A 17,500-nucleotide genomic window follows, 5' to 3' on the forward strand; every position below is an offset into this window, starting at 1 on the left:
CATAAAGTTGACCCGTGTCCGTCCCTTTCGGGATTTGAACCTGCGACCTTATGATCACAAGTCCAGTGCTCCACCAATAGTCTCCTGTCCGCCCAGCGACCTTCCCCTTGACCCTGCTTGTGACCTCGATGTATTTTGCCCCCGCAAGGGGTACGGTACTCTCTAAGCACCCAAAACCTCAAAGAGAGATAACTGGCGGAAACCTTCCTATTGTAGTCTCCTGTATGACGGCTTACTAGTGCCAAAACCTCATAATTGTAATTATCAAGGGAAAATACTAATTTTCCTTGTTAATTACCATTTTCACGTGTTAATTACTAATTTTCCCCGGAAAATTACTAATTTTTCCGGAAAAATTACTAACTTTCACCTGTTAATTACTAATTTTTAGTTTTGGCTCACTTCCTGACGGATTGCTAGTGCCGAAACTAAAAATTAGTAATTTTCCCGTGAAAATTAGTAACTAACAGATGAAAACAGTAACTGACAGAGTTAATTAGTAATTATCACGTGATAATGGGTAACACCAGGTTTTGGCACTAGTAAGCCGTCATACTCCTGTCCGCCCAGCCGACCTTCCCCTTGACCCTGCTTGTGACCTCGATGTTTTTTGCCCCCGCAAGGGGCACGCACCCAAAACCTCAGAGAGATAACTGGCGGAAACCTTCCTATTGAGCTCCCAGGCCCCAAGTTCGGTACTAAAAAAACCCACAAAGACACAAAATAACAACAACTACAACAACAACAACAACAACAACAACAACAACAACAACAACAACAACAACAACAACACAACAACAACAACAACAACAACAACCAAACAAACAAGATAACAAAGGTTAGTTAACCATTCAAATTACCGAAATCGAACCAGCAACGTAGGCCTACATGCTACCAAAAAAGAAGTATTCAATCCAATACGAACGTAATAGTACCAAAATGAGCTCCGACAATTGTTTAGAATCTCGGGAATGGAAACACATACCAACAATTCAATTTAGCCATTTTCCCAGTCTAACCCTACCCCCAGCCGCCACCCATCTGGCCATCCTTTCAAACCAATTAATCCAGGCCTGGGACCACGTGACCTCGGCTATACCTTGTGTAGCCCTCGTGAAGGCTCGGGCAGAATCTTCAGGGCTCTCAAAACGAACTCTTGAACTTGGCAGGAGGTGGGTCACCAGGAAACACACATACACAGATGGCAGTTGTTTGAGTTACAGGTTGCGACCTTTCATAATGAACCAAAACACATCAGCAAACTTTCATGCATTACGAATCGACCCCTGAACTTAGCCCCTTTTTTGTAGTCACTGTAAATCATGGCTTGGAAATCGCGATTTGTGAGCTCCATGACGCAGTTTCAAACAGTGCGTGATCAGTGTCTCCCAGAGTCGATAACTCTGGAACTTTATCTTTTGCATCGGCTCACAACAGTCACCTATTTGATGGCATAATATTGTTTTTGATGCAATATCGCAGGGGACTGGATACTAAACAATTATGGAGCAGCTTTCTTGTTTGGTAAGTACGAAGAGAGCGATCAAAAGTTAAAAAAAAAGATTTAAAACTAAACCTGACACCCGCCGAGGGCCCCGAAGGGTTTAAAATCGTGATCGTGATTGGCGTTTTTTGACCTTTCTCTGTGACCGTGATTGCCGAAATTTCCATTTCTGTGATCGTGATGGGACTTTGCCCGTGATCCATGATGACAAAAAAATCAAGTCTCGTGATCGTGATCGTCATTTGTTTTCGTGATCGTGATGGGCATTATTGCAAAGCATTTTATTTTCAACGTACATTTTTCACAGCTGTATCACTCTATGATCCTCTATTCGTCAAGGTGTTTGTGATCGTGAAAACAAAAATCAAGGTAACTGTGATCGTGAAAGCTAAAATTTCCCTTCCCGTGATCGTGATGATACCCCCCCCCCCCCCCCGCTTTGGGGCCCTCACCCGCCTAATCTCCACACACACGCACACACACACACACACACACACACACACACACGCACACACACACTAACACACACACACAAACAAACACACACACACCATAACACACACACACACACACACACACACACGGTGGCACACACACACACCATAACACACACACACACACCATAACACACACACACCATAACACACACACCATAATACACACACACACACACACACACACACACTGACAGACACGTGCACACACACTAACACACGCACACACACACACACACACACACACACACACACATTTCGCGCGCGCACTTTCATCACCCCACCCCCGGCTTACTCCTTCCAATAGAAAGTCGAAACGTTGCATTTCGTCCAAAAATAACGATGACAGTTTTCGACACACCTTTATTTTTGTACAGGTAAATTCAAAGCCCGGCACCCTGGCCGCCGTATCGAACGCATGTCACTCGCTGGGGCGGCTAGTTGCGCGCGCGTGCAGGTGGGTGACGTCATGCGTCAGGCCAAGGGAGAGAACCAGAGACAGCGCAGCAGACGACAACAACATCGAAGTTGACAGCCCGTCGACAAAACCCGTTTCGCCTCTACTTCCTAGTGATTTGAGCGATCGGGACAGGGTAGAAGAAGCATCAGTTGACAAGATGTCGGACTACCAGGGCATAAAACGCACGCTCCTACAAACGCCGGGAAGATTGTTCGAGGACAGCACTTTCCCCGCTTCTAACACTTCGCTGTACGTCCGACAGCCTCGCTCTCCAGACGACATAGAATGGAGGCGACCGCACGTGAGTGTTCCGCTTGTTTTACCTGAGACTTGTGTTGTGTTCGTTACAGTCACAGGGTATAGCAATAATTAACAGCTTTCGATTTCAGCTCTATTTTTTCCTTTCAACTTATAGGATATAGAAACTGTTGTATTATTGTTTACCCTTCAACCCAATAGGATCTTGCAGCAGCACAAGCAGATCATCATACCTGTAGCAGCAGTTAATAGATTTTTCGTATTAATTATGTATTTTGGTCCTTCCGCTGATAGGGTCTAAAAGCATCGCGACAGTTGTAGTTGTTGTTTGTTTTTTTAGTATGCTGTTTCGATAGTTTCCAACCACAGGGTCTAAACACTTTAATTACGTACCTTTTTCGGTAAAAATTGATTAAATCTAGACGCAAAATGCAGACACATAAATTTGCATTAAAAGCGCTTTTTTCAAACTCAAAGGACAGGGACAGTGAGAGAGTGTACACCGTCACAGGTACACCACTGATAGGTGTATTTTCCAGCTTTGTCATTCAGGAGTAACAGAGCATGTTCTGTTAACAAAGATAGTATGACAGTGTTGGCTGTAAAGATAAGCACGAGAGTGAGTTCTTTTTTTCTAGTGTCTGAAATAATGGAACAGTAGACATGCATTCTTGTCACATCATGATAATTCACAATCGAGGCATCGGAACTCGCAGCCCCTTTCTGCCAGTGAGATTAGGTTAGGGCTCTGTTTTAAAAAAAAAAATCTATCAAAACACAAAGACAAAATCTACTTGGTATGAAACAGTTTGACGTAAATTTTGTATTTTTGGAAAGTGACTCGAGTCAATCGTTCCTCCCAACTACTGAATAAAATGACTAGACCAAAACGTAAGACATGGAAGCTTCTTTGCTATGGACAACCATGTATTGATCTTTCGTTTAATCACATGACAGTGTGACAGATTCAGTGAAGTGTAGCCTACATGTATTTTAATTGTTTCGGGCGCCTGTCCTTCAGTTTCGTTCGTTTTCCTGGCGACAGCTGCGCTTTGCCTTTTGTTTACACAAACGTTTTTTATCATCCGTAATGTGTGCATAAGGTGTGTGTGTGTGTGTGTGTGTGTGTGTGTGTGTGGTATGTGTGTGGTATGTGTGTGTGTGTGTCACTGTGTTCGTGTGTGTGTGTGTGTGTGTGTGTGTTCGTGTGTGTGTGTGTGTTCGTGTGTGTGTGTGTGTGTGTGTTTTTGTGTGTGTGTGTGTTCGTGTGTGTGTGTGTGTGTGTGTGTGTGTGTGTGTTTGTGTGTGTGTGTGTGTGTGTATGTGTGTGTGTGTGTGTTTGTGTGTGTGTGTGTGTGTGTGTGTGTACGTGTGTGTGTGTGTGTGTGCGCGCGTGTGTGTGTGTGTACTTGCGCGGGTACATGGGTGGGGAGAGTATGTTGTCTGTGTGTGCGAGCGCATCTGTGTCTGAGAGAGAGAGAGAGAGAGAGAGAGAGAGAGAGAGAGAGAGAGAGAGAGAGAGAGAGAGAGAGAGAGAGAGAGAGAGAGAGAGAGAGAGAGAGAGAGAGAGAGAGAGAGAGAGAGAGAGAGAGAGAGAGAGAGATCGAGAGATCGAGAGAGAGAGAGAGAGATCAGAACTGTATGGAGGCAACATCGTCATACCTATTGCGCGTCAATTTAGCGGCTCTGAATTTAAATATTTGACGTTTTGAGAAAGGAGGACGGAGAAACTGAGTGAATAACTGTAGCTTCCAATTCGCGTTTTGTCAGAAGCGTCAACACAGCAGACGCAGCACACATCCGCCAGAATTCATTAGCCTTAAATAGCTTTGCGTAAACTATGTCTTTTTCACTCACTGAAGTAAAGCTTGAGTCTGGTAACATGTTATTTTATAGGCTATCCAACCTCGTCCAGTACGGCTGTTAATTCGCAAATTTCACCAAACGCTTTTCAGACCACTGGATTTACGTTTCTCCAATTCCATCCAACGTTTTTATGTATTGGTTTAAGTTAAACTGAGACACAAAAAGGCCGTAGGTAATAACCAATACGACAATAGTTGTGCTTTTAACGAACTTTATGAAGAACAGATTGTGAATACTCCCGAGTCAGGTCTGAGATTGTTGCTGTTATGGTGGCTTGTAAGCTACTTGTTACATTCATTATTTTTCATCTTCTCAAACTTTTGAAACACTGAAACTTGCTATAAAAAAAAACACCGGAGTAATAAGCAAATACAGCAACGATATCTGACTGAAAACAGGAAGGTTCGATGTTGTTGTTCGCCCTTCGTGGAAAGCGTAACTGCGCTAAAGAGAGAGTTGAATCATTATAGGTAACTTGCATAAGTTAACATATACACCTTGCAGGATACGCAGCGACGAGTCTACCGAGAAGAGATTGCAAAATCCTGTTGTGTAAAGTTCACACGCCCCTTTATTGTTCCTTGTTTGCTGTCATTGTCTTATGTGAGGAAAATAAATCATGTTGACTTTAAAAAACCAGTTCGTGATATACTTCACCTACCTTCAATTACTCATGCCACGACCTCCGCCTTCCTTTACTCCATTAGCTGTGTTTAGACAGTATTTCTTGTCTTCTGTTTGTGTTCTGCTCTGCAACCATAATTTTTCATTTCTGTTGGAAGGCGTTGGTGTGTTCCGCGTCGTAGGGAGTAATAAATCGTGTCTCTTAGGCCAACAAAAAAAAAAATAGGTGTGGTTACGGTAACATAGCCAAAAAAAAATAGGGTAGGAAGGCAGGCAATCACTTTTTTTTTTAAAACTTTTTTTTCTAATGTGTACAAATTAAACCTACTTGACAGGGAAATAAGTGTGCGACTCGGGCGCTTTCGCTTTCATTGCGTTTTCTGCACTCGTTTTCTTGTGTTTTTTGTTTGTTTTTTTGACAAATGTAATAAAAAGTTATAGGGCCGGCCCCTAAAAATAGGGTAGGTCGGGTTACCGTAACCACACCTATTTTTTTTTTAGGCCCTATTAAGCATTTCTTTTTGTGCCCTTCCCCGTCGGTGTGAACTGCCTATCCATAGTGTGTGTGTGTGTGTGTGTGCGTGTGTGCGTGTGTGTGTGTGTGTGTGTGTGTGTGTGTGTGTGTGTGTGTGTGTGTGTGTGTGTGCGTGAGTGCGTGCACGTGGGTGTATTTGTGTACCTCATGCACGACCAATGATGATGATGAACCCTCCAAACGCTCCATAAACGTGAACTTTGTATCCGCATTTATTATTTGTTTATATCTAAACCCTCCATATTTGAGCATAAACTCCCTACACTCACAGTTTTGTTGTTCGTACCTCACAACTCAGTGTAAACCGCGCCTAGCGCAGTCGGCATGCGGACACACGGAAGGGAATAAAACCAAGAAGAGGTGACGGCGAATCAAATGCACACAAACCTGCGTGTCCCCCCCTTTTATGACATGGAATAGGGACAGATATTATACTTTGTAATGCGTTAGCACGTTGCAGTATAAAACGCAGTAGTTTTTACACTGTGGGAACGATCTTAATGTTGTCCTACCGCGTTAGTCTTACCCAGTGCATTTGGTACAGTGGATGTGTATCGTACTCAATACCATGTAGCATGTACTTTTTACTCAGTGCCTTCATACGGCGTATTTCTTACTCAGTACCTTGACACAGTGTATTTTATACTCAGTACCTCGATATGGCGTACTTTATACTTTGTACTTTTGTGCGTCTGTGCGTGCGTGAGTGTGTTTTGTCGTTGTTCAAAGAGTTAGGGGGGAACAATATCAACACTCACTGTACAGCGTAACTTTATACTTAGTACCTCGATATGGCGTACTTTATACTTAGTACCTCGATATGGCGTACTTTATACTTAGTACCTCGATATGGCGTACTTTATACTTAGTACCTCGATATGGCGTACTTTATACTTAGTACCTCGATATGGCGTACTTTATACTTAGTACCTCGATATGGCGTACTTTATGCTTAGTACCTCAATATGGCGTACTTTATACTCAGTGCGTAGATACGTGGTTTTTTAAAAATAATAATCAGTGCCCTGATACGGCATATTTTATACTCAGTGTCTTCATACTATGTATTTTATACTCAGTGCCTAGATACGTTTTTTTTCATAATCATTATTCTAATGATAGGGCATAATTTATTATATGTCATACTCTGTTCCTTGACACGGCGTATTTTATACTCATTACCTTAATTCCTTAATTAGTGGTTTCTATGCTCAGTATCTCGATACAACGTATTTCGCACCTAGTACCACCCCACGGCGTAGTTCTAACCCTGTATCTTCGTCTTGTGTATTACATCCGTATTTACGGCATACTTCTAACCTAGTCCTTTAATGCAGCATCTTTCCAACCAATTCAGCAGCAGAAGTCGGGTATAAATTTAACTACGACATAGCAAAGAGCAAGGTGGCAAACCGACAAAACGCGTCAACAATGTGTGCTTAGCCATTCTTCACACCCTGTATGTATGTGAGAGGACACCTGTTTGCTCTTCTCATTTTTTTGTTTGAACATTTTCGTTGCCGATTCTTACAACTATAATGCATTATGCAGCCTAGTAGAACATTTATGACCTGAGTTCGCCGAAACAGCATGTTGGGGACATACAGTTATGTAAAACATTCGACCTTGTCCGGGATTCTGGCAGTTTCTTGAGCGATGCAGCTTCTAAAGTTTACGCGAAGAAAGCATTAAGATGGATATTGTTTGGCTGGGTAACAACTTCGGAAAATCTCAATTCTTGCACCGTTACTAATTCATTTTTGGAATTACATTTTACAAGCACAGATTGCAACTTACACAGAATCAAAAAATAAAGTCTTTCGCCTATCTGCTGATGTAGAAAGAGTTGCAAGTTATGTGTCGTTACTTATTTTCTTCAGATTATATTTGTGAACTTGTCGTATATCAGGCACAGCTTTTAATAGTAATACGTAAGAAAGTTATTCCGACCGAAAAACTTCACTCAACGGATTTACGTGTTGGGTGCGTGCGTGCGTGCGTGTTGTCTTTTGTGCGTCTGTGCGTGCGTGAGTGTGTTTTGTCGTTGTTCAAAGAGTTAGGGGGGAACAATATCAACACTCACTGTAAATCGTGACATTCTACGGAGCAAGGCAACGCTATATTCTTTCACAGGCTAACGTTCACTTTGTTAAAATGTTGAGTTACCAACTGAACAAGTCGCATAGCTTGCAGTACTTGTGCACCGTACACTGCAAGGCAGGATTGCACACGCACTAAGCCTATCACATGTATTTAAGGGTGTTACAATACCAATACAATGTTATACAATCTATTGAACTGCTTGAATTGAAACAGGGGGCCTTTGAGAACTCTATTTGGCCTTGAAGCAGACAGAGGTTTCGATTGAGTTGTAGCTTGCGAAACTGAGACGGAAGAGCAATGCAAACGTAGCTAAACATTTGACAAAGCGAATGAATAAACATGTATCAAGGGTGTAGTGCACAATGCGACCTATTTGACTACCCAAGGACTGGTGTGGATTGGGTGGCCGAGTGGTAACGCACTTGCGCTCGGAAGCGAGAGGTTGCGAGTTCGACCCTGGGTCAGGGCGTTAGCAATTTTCTCCCCCCTTTCCTAACCTAGGTGGTGGGTTCAAGTGCTAGTCTTTCGGATGAGACGAAAAACCGAGGTTCCTTCGTTGTACACTACATTGGGGTGTGCACGTTAAAGATCCCACGATTGACAAAAGGGTCTTTCCTGGCAAAATTGTATAGGCATAGATAAAAATGTCCACCAAAATACCCGTGTGACTTGGAATAATAGGCCGTGAAAAGTAGGATATGCGCCGAAATGGCTGCGATCTGCTGGCCGATGTGAATGCGTGATGTATTGTGTAAAAAAAAAAAAAAAATCCATCTCACACGGCATAAATAAATCCCTGCGCCTTGAATATGTGCGCGATATAAATTGCATAAAAAAAGTAAAAAAAAAAAAAATCCCTGCGCTTAGAACTGTACCCACGGAATACGCGCGATATAAGCCTCATACTGATTGATTGATTGATGTACGGCGATCTGCTGAATGTTATAACGGTCGTGGACAGTAAACGTGTAGACACGAGGGAATTCTTTGCTTCACTAATACTTTCACCTTAATTGTTGTGCTTTTTAAAAACGAAAAAAAGGTCAATAATTATTTATTTAAAACACTTTTTTTTTTTACCTTGAAGAAGACATAAGTTACAATACTGTTGAACGACAATCGCTTCTCAGTAGGCGAAAGCTCCTGTGCTGAAATATTCAATTCAACTGACAGTAGTTTTTCCCGATTTCAACAAGTACGAGATGTTTCTTTCTCTCTGTGCCATATGAGACCAGATCCTGTAAAGGGCAGCTGACCTTGTTAGTACAATGGAACCCCATGTTAAGACCTCCACAAATCTGAAAAACATCAGGTCTTCAATGAGAGAAGAGAGTCGTTAAATGGAGGTAAATGTACATACAGAGCTAGAGGTTATGAGCAGAAATGCTGAAAAACATCAGGTCTTCAAAGAGAGAAGAGAGTCGTTAAATGGAGGTAAATGTACAGAGCTAGAGGTTATGAGCAGAAATGCTGAAAAACATCAGGTCTTCAAAGAGAGAAGAGAGTCGTTAAATGGAGGTAAATGTACAAAGCTAGAGGTTATGAGCAGAAATGCTGAAGAACATCAGGTCTTCAAAGAGAGAAGAGAGTCGTTAAATGGAGGTAAATTTACAGAGCTAGAGGTTATGAGCAGAAATGCTGAAAAACATCAGGTCTTCAGAGAGAGAAGAGAGTCGTTAAATGGAGGTAAATTTACATACAGAGCTAGAGGTTATGAGCAGAAATGCTGAAAAACATCAGGCCTTCAAAGAGAGAAGAGAGTCGTTAAATGGAGGTAAGTGTACAGAGCTAGAGGTTATGAGCAGAAATGCTGAAAAACATCAGGTTTTCAAAGAGAGAAGAGAGTCGTTAAATGGAGGTAAGTGTACAGAGCTAGAGGTTATGAGCAGAAATGCTGAAAAACATCAGGTCTTCAAAGAGAGAAGAGAGTCGTTAAATGGAGGTAAGTGTACAGAGCTAGAGGTTATGAGCAGAAATGCTGTAAAACATCAGGTCTTCAAAGAGAGAAGAGAGTCGTTAAATGGAGGTAAATGTACAGAGCTAGAGGTTATGAGCAGAAATGCTGTAAAACATCAGGTCTTCAAAGAGAGAAGAGAGTCGTTAAATGGAGGTAAGTGTACAGAGCTAGAGGTTATGAGCAGAAATGCTGTAAAACATCAGGTCTTCAAAGAGAGAAGAGAGTCGTTAAATGGAGGTAAGTGTACAGAGCTAGAGGTTATGAGCAGAAATGCTGAAAAAAGGTATCGAAAGGGGGGTAGGTCTTAAATAGGAGAGGTTTTTTTCAGTGTATAAACATGAAACAGATTCCATCATGGCTCTCTACTGTAGTATTCGGCGTTTTAGGCAAACAGATAAGTTTGCTAGGAAAACACGAAGCCCGGCTTAGTTTCTAAAGAAGGTGTTCTGCAAATGCAAAATCTGACTGATCCTGCTAAGAATCCATTGCTACTACTTTTTGAGTCACTTGAGAAAAAGTGACTCTATGTAATCGGTCAGTGTTAGTCTGTCCGGCCGGCCGGCCGTCCGGCCGGCCGGCCGGCCGTCCGTAGACACCACCTTAACGTTGGACTTTTCTCGGAAACTATCAAAGCGATCGGGCTCATATTTTGTTTAGTCGTGACCTCCAATGACCCCTACACTTTAACGATGGTTTCGTTGACCTTTGACCTTTTTCAAGGTCACAGGTCAGCGTCAAAGGAAAAATTAGACATTTTATATCTTTGACAAAGTATCTCGGAAACTATCAAAGCGATCGGGCTCATATTTTGTTTAGTCGTGACCTCCAATGACCTCTACACTTTAACGATGGTTTCGTTGACCTTTGACCTTTTTCAAGGTCACAGGTCAGCGTCAAAGGAAAAATTAGACATTTTATATCTTTGACAAAGTTCATCGGACGTGATTGAAACTTTGTAGGATTATTCTTTACATCAAAGTATTTACATCTGTAGCCTTTTACGAACGTTATCAGAAAAACAAGGGAGATAACTAGCCTTTTCTGTTCGGCAACACACAACTTAACGTTGGGCTTTTCTCGGAAACTATAAAAGTGACCGGGCTCAAATTTTATGTGAACGTGACTCATTGTGTTGTGAATAGCAATTTCTTCCTGTCCATCTGATGCCTCATATAATATTCAGAACTGCGAAAGTGACTCGATCGAGCGTTTGCTCTTCTTGTTTAAATGACTAAATCGGCTACCAGAGATGTTAGAGTGGGTTGATAAAGATACCACGGCTTGAAATTTACTTACTTGAATGTTATTTAAAAAATAAAATGACTGAAATATTTCTGTAAGTGTCCTGCGATTACTTCAAAGGATAGGAAAGACTCTCTCAGATCTGGGCAGGAGTTCACATGGGATCTGACCATCCCTCCACTCGGACACACACCAACATTCAACACGTGGCTTTCGTTAAATAAATTCATAGGGAACATTCCCACAATGCACGGGAAATAAGCAGTATTTGTGTTGCTCATTGGTGCTTGGCCAAATGGAGGGATGTCCTTATTCCACGTAAAAACTTGGCCAGATCCGAGGCGGTGATCCGAATCGTTTATTCGGGAAGGACTGTGCCTTTTAAAGACAGTCGCTACACAGATAAAATAGTCACAGTGTCTTTTGTGCATAGCACTAACAAATCCGCGTAAATACCCCCCCCCCCCCCCCAATCTGCAAATTCGTAGGATGTGTCTGGAAACACCTCCGCGCGGAGGGGTTTTGTGGCCAGCGTAGCAAAGATAAAGAGGGAACATTTTCTCGGCTCGCGCGGCAAAAAGCACTATGTCTCTAGACTGTATAGGTATTATGCTGTTCTGACTTTTCCAGTCACTGTGTTCGTCCAAGGTATTGAACAGAAATAAAGTTAACATGGATGTTTCCTATCTCTGTAAGAAATATACATCAATTAACTGACCGCCCCCCTTTAAGTTTCCGCTCCCAACCACCTCACATAACTGAAACTGTGGCGCACATTTCTGTGAACTAAAAGTGCCCTGTGCACCTCGCCGTAACAGCGTTTGTGCGCAGGCATGCATGGGGACAAACTTGACCTTCTCGTGAGGACACGCGGCAGTTGGTTGTGATAATACGGAAAATAATGATTCCGATTATGATAGCAGACTGACGCTTCACCCCATTGAGCGGTCGCGCTTCAGCGCTTGGGTGAACGGCAGTGTCGGTGCGAGTTTTTACTGTATTGTATGACCCGGCCTGTTTTTTTTTGGTATGCAGATTAAACCGGATACAACTACAGTGTGCATGCTGGTTTAAATATCGTCTCCCAAAACCCAGAACGACAACAACGACGACAACAACAACAACAACAACAACAACAACAACAACAACAACAACAACAACAACAAAGCTTTTTTGTTACAAAGAGATCAATTGATAAAGAAATTGCCTAAAAGTGAACAACCATAGACATTTTCCACACAGAATTGTGCAAATTAACCATAATGGGTGGCCGAGTGGTAACGCACTTGCGCTCGGAAGCGAGAGGTTGCGAGTTCGACCCTGGGTCAGGGCGTTAGCAATTTTCTCCCCCCTTTCCTAACCTAGGTGGTGGGTTCAAGTGCTAGTCTTTCGGATGAGACGAAAAACCGAGGTCCCTTCGTGTACACTACATTGGGGTGTGCACGTTAAAGATCCCACGATTGACAAAAGGGTCTTTCCTGGCAAAATTGTATATGCATAGATAGAAATGTCCACCAAAATACCCGTGTGACTTGGAATAATAGGCCGTGAAAAGTAGGATATGCGCCGAAATGGCTGCGATCTGCTGGCCGATGTGAATGCGTGATGTATTGTGTAAAAAAATTCCATCTCACACGGCATAAATAAATCCCTGCGCCTTGAATATGTGCGCGATATAAATTGCATAAAATAAAAATTAAAAAAATAAAAATAAATAAATCCCTGCGCTTAGAACTGTACCCACGGAATACGCGCGATATAAGCCTCATATTGATATTGATTGATTGAATTATATTTTCCGATATGTAGTATACATGAGGCTGCTGTGTAAAAGTACACGTTTTAGAATTTTCCGCGTGCGCTCGTGGGAGGGTTTGCGTTTGTGTGTGTGTGTGTGTGTGTGTGTGTGTGTGTGTGTGTGTGTGTGTGTGTGTGTGTGTGTGTGTGTGTGTGTGTGTGTGACTGACGGTAGATGAGGAAATTATAGAGCGTTTATGTTGCTTATTTAAGTGTAGGTATTTAATTTAATGTCTAGTACCGTATTTTTATTGATGTATTTGATCCGGTTTATAGAGTGAATGTTCTTTAAGCGCAATGACCAGCAACATTGGGAAATATAATATTCTGTATTCTGTATCTTATCCTGTCTTGCCTCCCATATCATATGCCGAATTCTTCATACATGTAAGCAGTGGTTTGTACATAAAACTGTTTACACCTGATTTCTCACGTACATCGTGCAAGTCATCACGCAAAACAAATGCAAAAAACACAGAACATTCTTATCTCGCTGTCGACATTGCTTTCAGGAACTAAGTCAAACAAGCATGCACACAAATCAGTGCGATTTTCAAGTACCTACGACTCAGTCAGCTCATGCTTGGCTGTAAACGTACGCGGCTTAAAGGCACAGTACGCCTGCCGTAAACCATCACAGATACTGTCAGGCCTTTACACACAGTACAAACACCCTTCCATTTGAACGCTCACCAAACGGGAACATCCTAGGTGCCCTACGTAAAGAGCGAGCAATTTTCAAAGAATTTATTTTTGCGTGGTTTATCTTACCCCTGAGCCATCGTGAACCCGTGTGATCCAGTTTCCCTTTTTCACAATGCAGTCGTCAACAGTTTGTAATTTGAATGGGGCTCGCTGTGAGCTTATCTGCAATAGCACGTTATGTACCTCTGACTCTTCACGAAAAAAACCGAATGTGATTCATAAGAATTCTAGCGATGGCTTTTGACTGCCTATAAACAGTCGTCTGCTACGAAAATCACGACCTTGCGTGACCCTGCTTTCGGGCTTTTCAAACTTTCAAAACTTCGAATTGTACTGATCTTGTCTTGATGAAAAAAGAATTCTTTTATGATTTAAGAATGTTTGTGTAACAAGCTGAGAATTTATTATTTAGATTTTAAAAGTTAGGTCTAGCGCCAAAACGCACCACGGTCCGAATCATTCTGATAATCATCGCTCCACGGCTATCGCCAGTTGAAGGGAATAAATCCTTTTTGACCTGAGTTCAGGATGGGTCCGATTGAGATGGAGACAATCCGAAAAATTATTTCTTTGAAAATTGCTCGCTCTTTACGTAAGGCACCTAGGATGTTCCCGTTCGGTGAGTGTTCAAATGGAAGCGTGTTTGTACTGTGTGTAAAAGCCTGACAGTCTGTGATGGTTTACGGGAGGCTTACTGTCCGGGCGTGATTTCCGGTATCATAACAGCCGTCCAGCACCAAAACGAGGCGCCATTGTTGTAGCAGCCCAAGTCCACGAAAACAAATTCTTTGAAAATTTCTCACGCTCGACAGAAAGCAGCCAGGATGTTCCCGTTCGGTGAGCGTTCAAATGGAAGTATGCTTGTACTGTATGTAGACGCTCGGGGAGCTCTGTGATGGTTTACGGGAGGCTTACTGTGCCTTTAATTTACTGGAAACAAATCATTACTAGACAACTTTGAGTCATCGGGTGATCGGGTCATCAGTGGGGACTCCTGTCATGTTTAGCCTATTTACAGATCGTTTTTATGTGGATCTTGGTGTTAACTTTTTGACAAGGAACACGATACCGATTATATTTTCTGATAACTGAAAACAAGGTCAAACAAGGTCAAACAATCAAAAGGCAAGATCAAGAAAGCGCTCTAAACGTGGACAACAATCTTTCGCAAATAGACGATTTTTGGAAATTACTCCGTCGGGTTTGTATGGGGTGTGGAAGAGTGAGCTATTTTTGAAATACCGCGCACAAACATTTGAAACAACATTTTGCAAGGTTGCACATGCCTTATTTAACTCTTTGCAAAAGTAAAGAAAAGGGCACAACAGTGTCTCAGCATGTCCTATGCCCTATCTATCTTGTGGGAAAAAACGAATCCCACTATACCCACGCAACAGCAAACAAAAGGTACAAAGGATTCTCGTCTCACATAATGATATCCTCTCTACGGTCGTCGTGACACTGGGTGAAACAGTGTTTCGAAGGAGGCAAAAATAGGAAAGAAAGACAGACGGATGGAGGGACGGACGGACGGACGGACCGACCGACCGACCGACCGACCGACCGACAGACAGACAGACAGAAAGACAGACAGATAGAATTAATGAATGAATACATTTAAAAAAAAGAAAAAGAAAGAGAGAAAGAAAGAAAAAGAAAGATAGAAAGAAACAAAGAAAGAAAGAAAGAAAAAGAATTTTATTTGTTTATTGTTGTTTTTTGTCTCTACACTACTCGTCATAATACAAACTTTACAAATGCGTTTGAGGGTAGATCTCTCTGATGAGGCCGTTTATCGTAAAACCCATTGGAAAGGCCGTTTATTCCCCTAACTTATTCAGAAAACAGATTGAGTTTACATGACGTAGTGTCGATACAATGGAACCTACAACACAGACACCCCCCAAAATCAAATTCGCAAAATCAAGGTTCCCGCGATAAAATCGACAACAAATCAGAACAACTAAATCGAAACATGTATAGCATGTCATTAGACAGAACAAGCACATCTGCACCCAAAACAGTCATTTTTGTTCATATATCTTTTCTACCATGGACGCCAAGGCATGCTGAGTGGTGTAGGTGTCAATCCTCTCAAAAGGCATAAAAGGCAGTTTTTGAAGTAGTTTTAGATAACCAGACTTCCCAACTCAGCAGAACTAACGAATGCCTTGAGGCTTACTACTGGCCAAGTATTTGATATTCACAGTAGTCACTTCTCGTTGTCGCGAGCTGCCGTCTTTTGTTTTGTTTTGTTTTTTTGTTTTTGTTTTTGTTTGTATTTGCCAAGCACATCATTGTGGGGCTTTTAATCAGTAACATGCATCCGTCTCCAATGTATCATCATTCATCCTTCAACTTGTATATTAAATATGTAAATGGCAAGTATACAAGACAGATATATACAACATTAGGACATAACCGACAGACGGACATATAACATACCGTTCGCCTACAAGTAAGGCCAGAGCATAACATGACATGCAGATTACAATACTGATAAAAAGAAAAAGAGAGAGAGAGAGAGAGAGAGAGAGAGAGAGAGAGAGAGAGAGAGAGAGAGAGAGAGAGAGAGAGAGAGAGGGGGTATTGATGGTGGTGGTATCATTTATAATGTATACTCTTAAGTAATAATACAAATAATAGATTCTTTTTGAACTTCCACCCTACAATAGTCAAAAGTCACTAAAATACAAGACACCCCTACACCCATAAGATTGGACAGGGTGACAGACAGGTAAGAGGATAAGTGAAGCAGACAGACATTAGACATACACACACACTCTTGCCTAAAATCTTATAAAAACCTACAATTTTAAAACTGTGGAAGAAGTTAAGCTGAAATGGACACTTCGCCTTGGTCAATAACCTAACATATATTCGCATAGGGTAACCACTCTGACAAAAATTCAACATTTCTATACCTGATAAAATTCAATTTCCTTACAATGTAATATCTTTGTTTTAATATTTTCAAAAAAACACTCAAAAGCGGAACTGAGCCCTGAAGTTTACATTTATAAATATAATATTTTCCTAAAAGAATAATCAAATCTAAAACATTATCAGTGTTCACATTATCATCATTTCCAAATATTATCAATCCTTTTGAAAAAGTCAAATGTTCACAATGTAAACATTCTTTGTGCAATACAGTATTCAATTTAATCCAGAAGGTTTTAACAATCATACATTCCCAAAATAAGTGAAAAATTGTCTCTTCATGATACCCGCAAAATGTGCAAAGCGGTGAATTTTTAATTTTACACAAATATAAATATTTATTACAAGGTAGAATCCGGTGTAAGAGTCGCAACTGAAACCACCTTAAACTTACATCAACAGTACTTTGAAAGGGTTTAAAAAAAAATTAATTTCCAATTCATATTACTTTCACTGGTGCTATTCCATTTTGAAACCGGGGATGGAATTACGTTAGACTGCACAAACACCTTCTTCACAAAATGGTTTTCTTTTTTTTTTATCACTGACCACACTCTACTATCCACTGATTCATGCTGACAATTCAATGTCTTAAAATTCAATTTCTTCTGATAGCTTTTCACAGCGGATACAATTCCACAATACAACAAAATATCACTTTTAACATTAGGAAATAATTCAGAAAACTCTTGATAATTCAAATATTTACCCTCCAAATTTACTAAATGTTTCACATATACAATTCCTTCTTCATGCCAACTCTTATAATAGATGCTTCTTTTACCTCTCACTATGTTATCATTATAAAAAAGACATTCGTACAAAAATTCATCAATATTAACAGGTAAACATTTTGCATATAACTTTTCATAATGCTTTAACACATCTTGCCAAAACTTGTTTTTCACCTTATTTTTCAGCACTTTTATATAATTGCTACCAACCAGATTCACAATATTTAGTTCTGGATACATATCCATAACAAATCTCTTCAAACATGAATCACCACAAA

The 17,500-nt window shown here is 41.1% G+C and overlaps 1 protein-coding gene across 2 annotated transcripts in view; it reads left to right on the top strand.

Annotated features, from left to right (window-relative positions):
* LOC138958313 (calpain-1 catalytic subunit-like) overlaps positions 1-17,500 on the top strand; it is a 51,102-nt gene that overhangs the window by 3,290 nt on the left and 30,312 nt on the right. For both annotated transcript variants that reach the window (XR_011453370.1, XM_070329423.1), the window contains exon 2: positions 2,376-2,759. Coding sequence is in view for 1 of the 2 variants with exons in the window: in XM_070329423.1 (XP_070185524.1) it covers positions 2,616-2,759 (144 nt within the window). In the remaining variant the exon portion in view is untranslated. The remainder of the gene's footprint in view (positions 1-2,375; positions 2,760-17,500) is intronic.

Source organism: Littorina saxatilis, linkage group LG2 (assembly GCF_037325665.1).
Source record: "Littorina saxatilis isolate snail1 linkage group LG2, US_GU_Lsax_2.0, whole genome shotgun sequence".
Lineage (NCBI taxonomy): Eukaryota > Metazoa > Mollusca > Gastropoda > Littorinimorpha > Littorinidae > Littorina > Littorina saxatilis.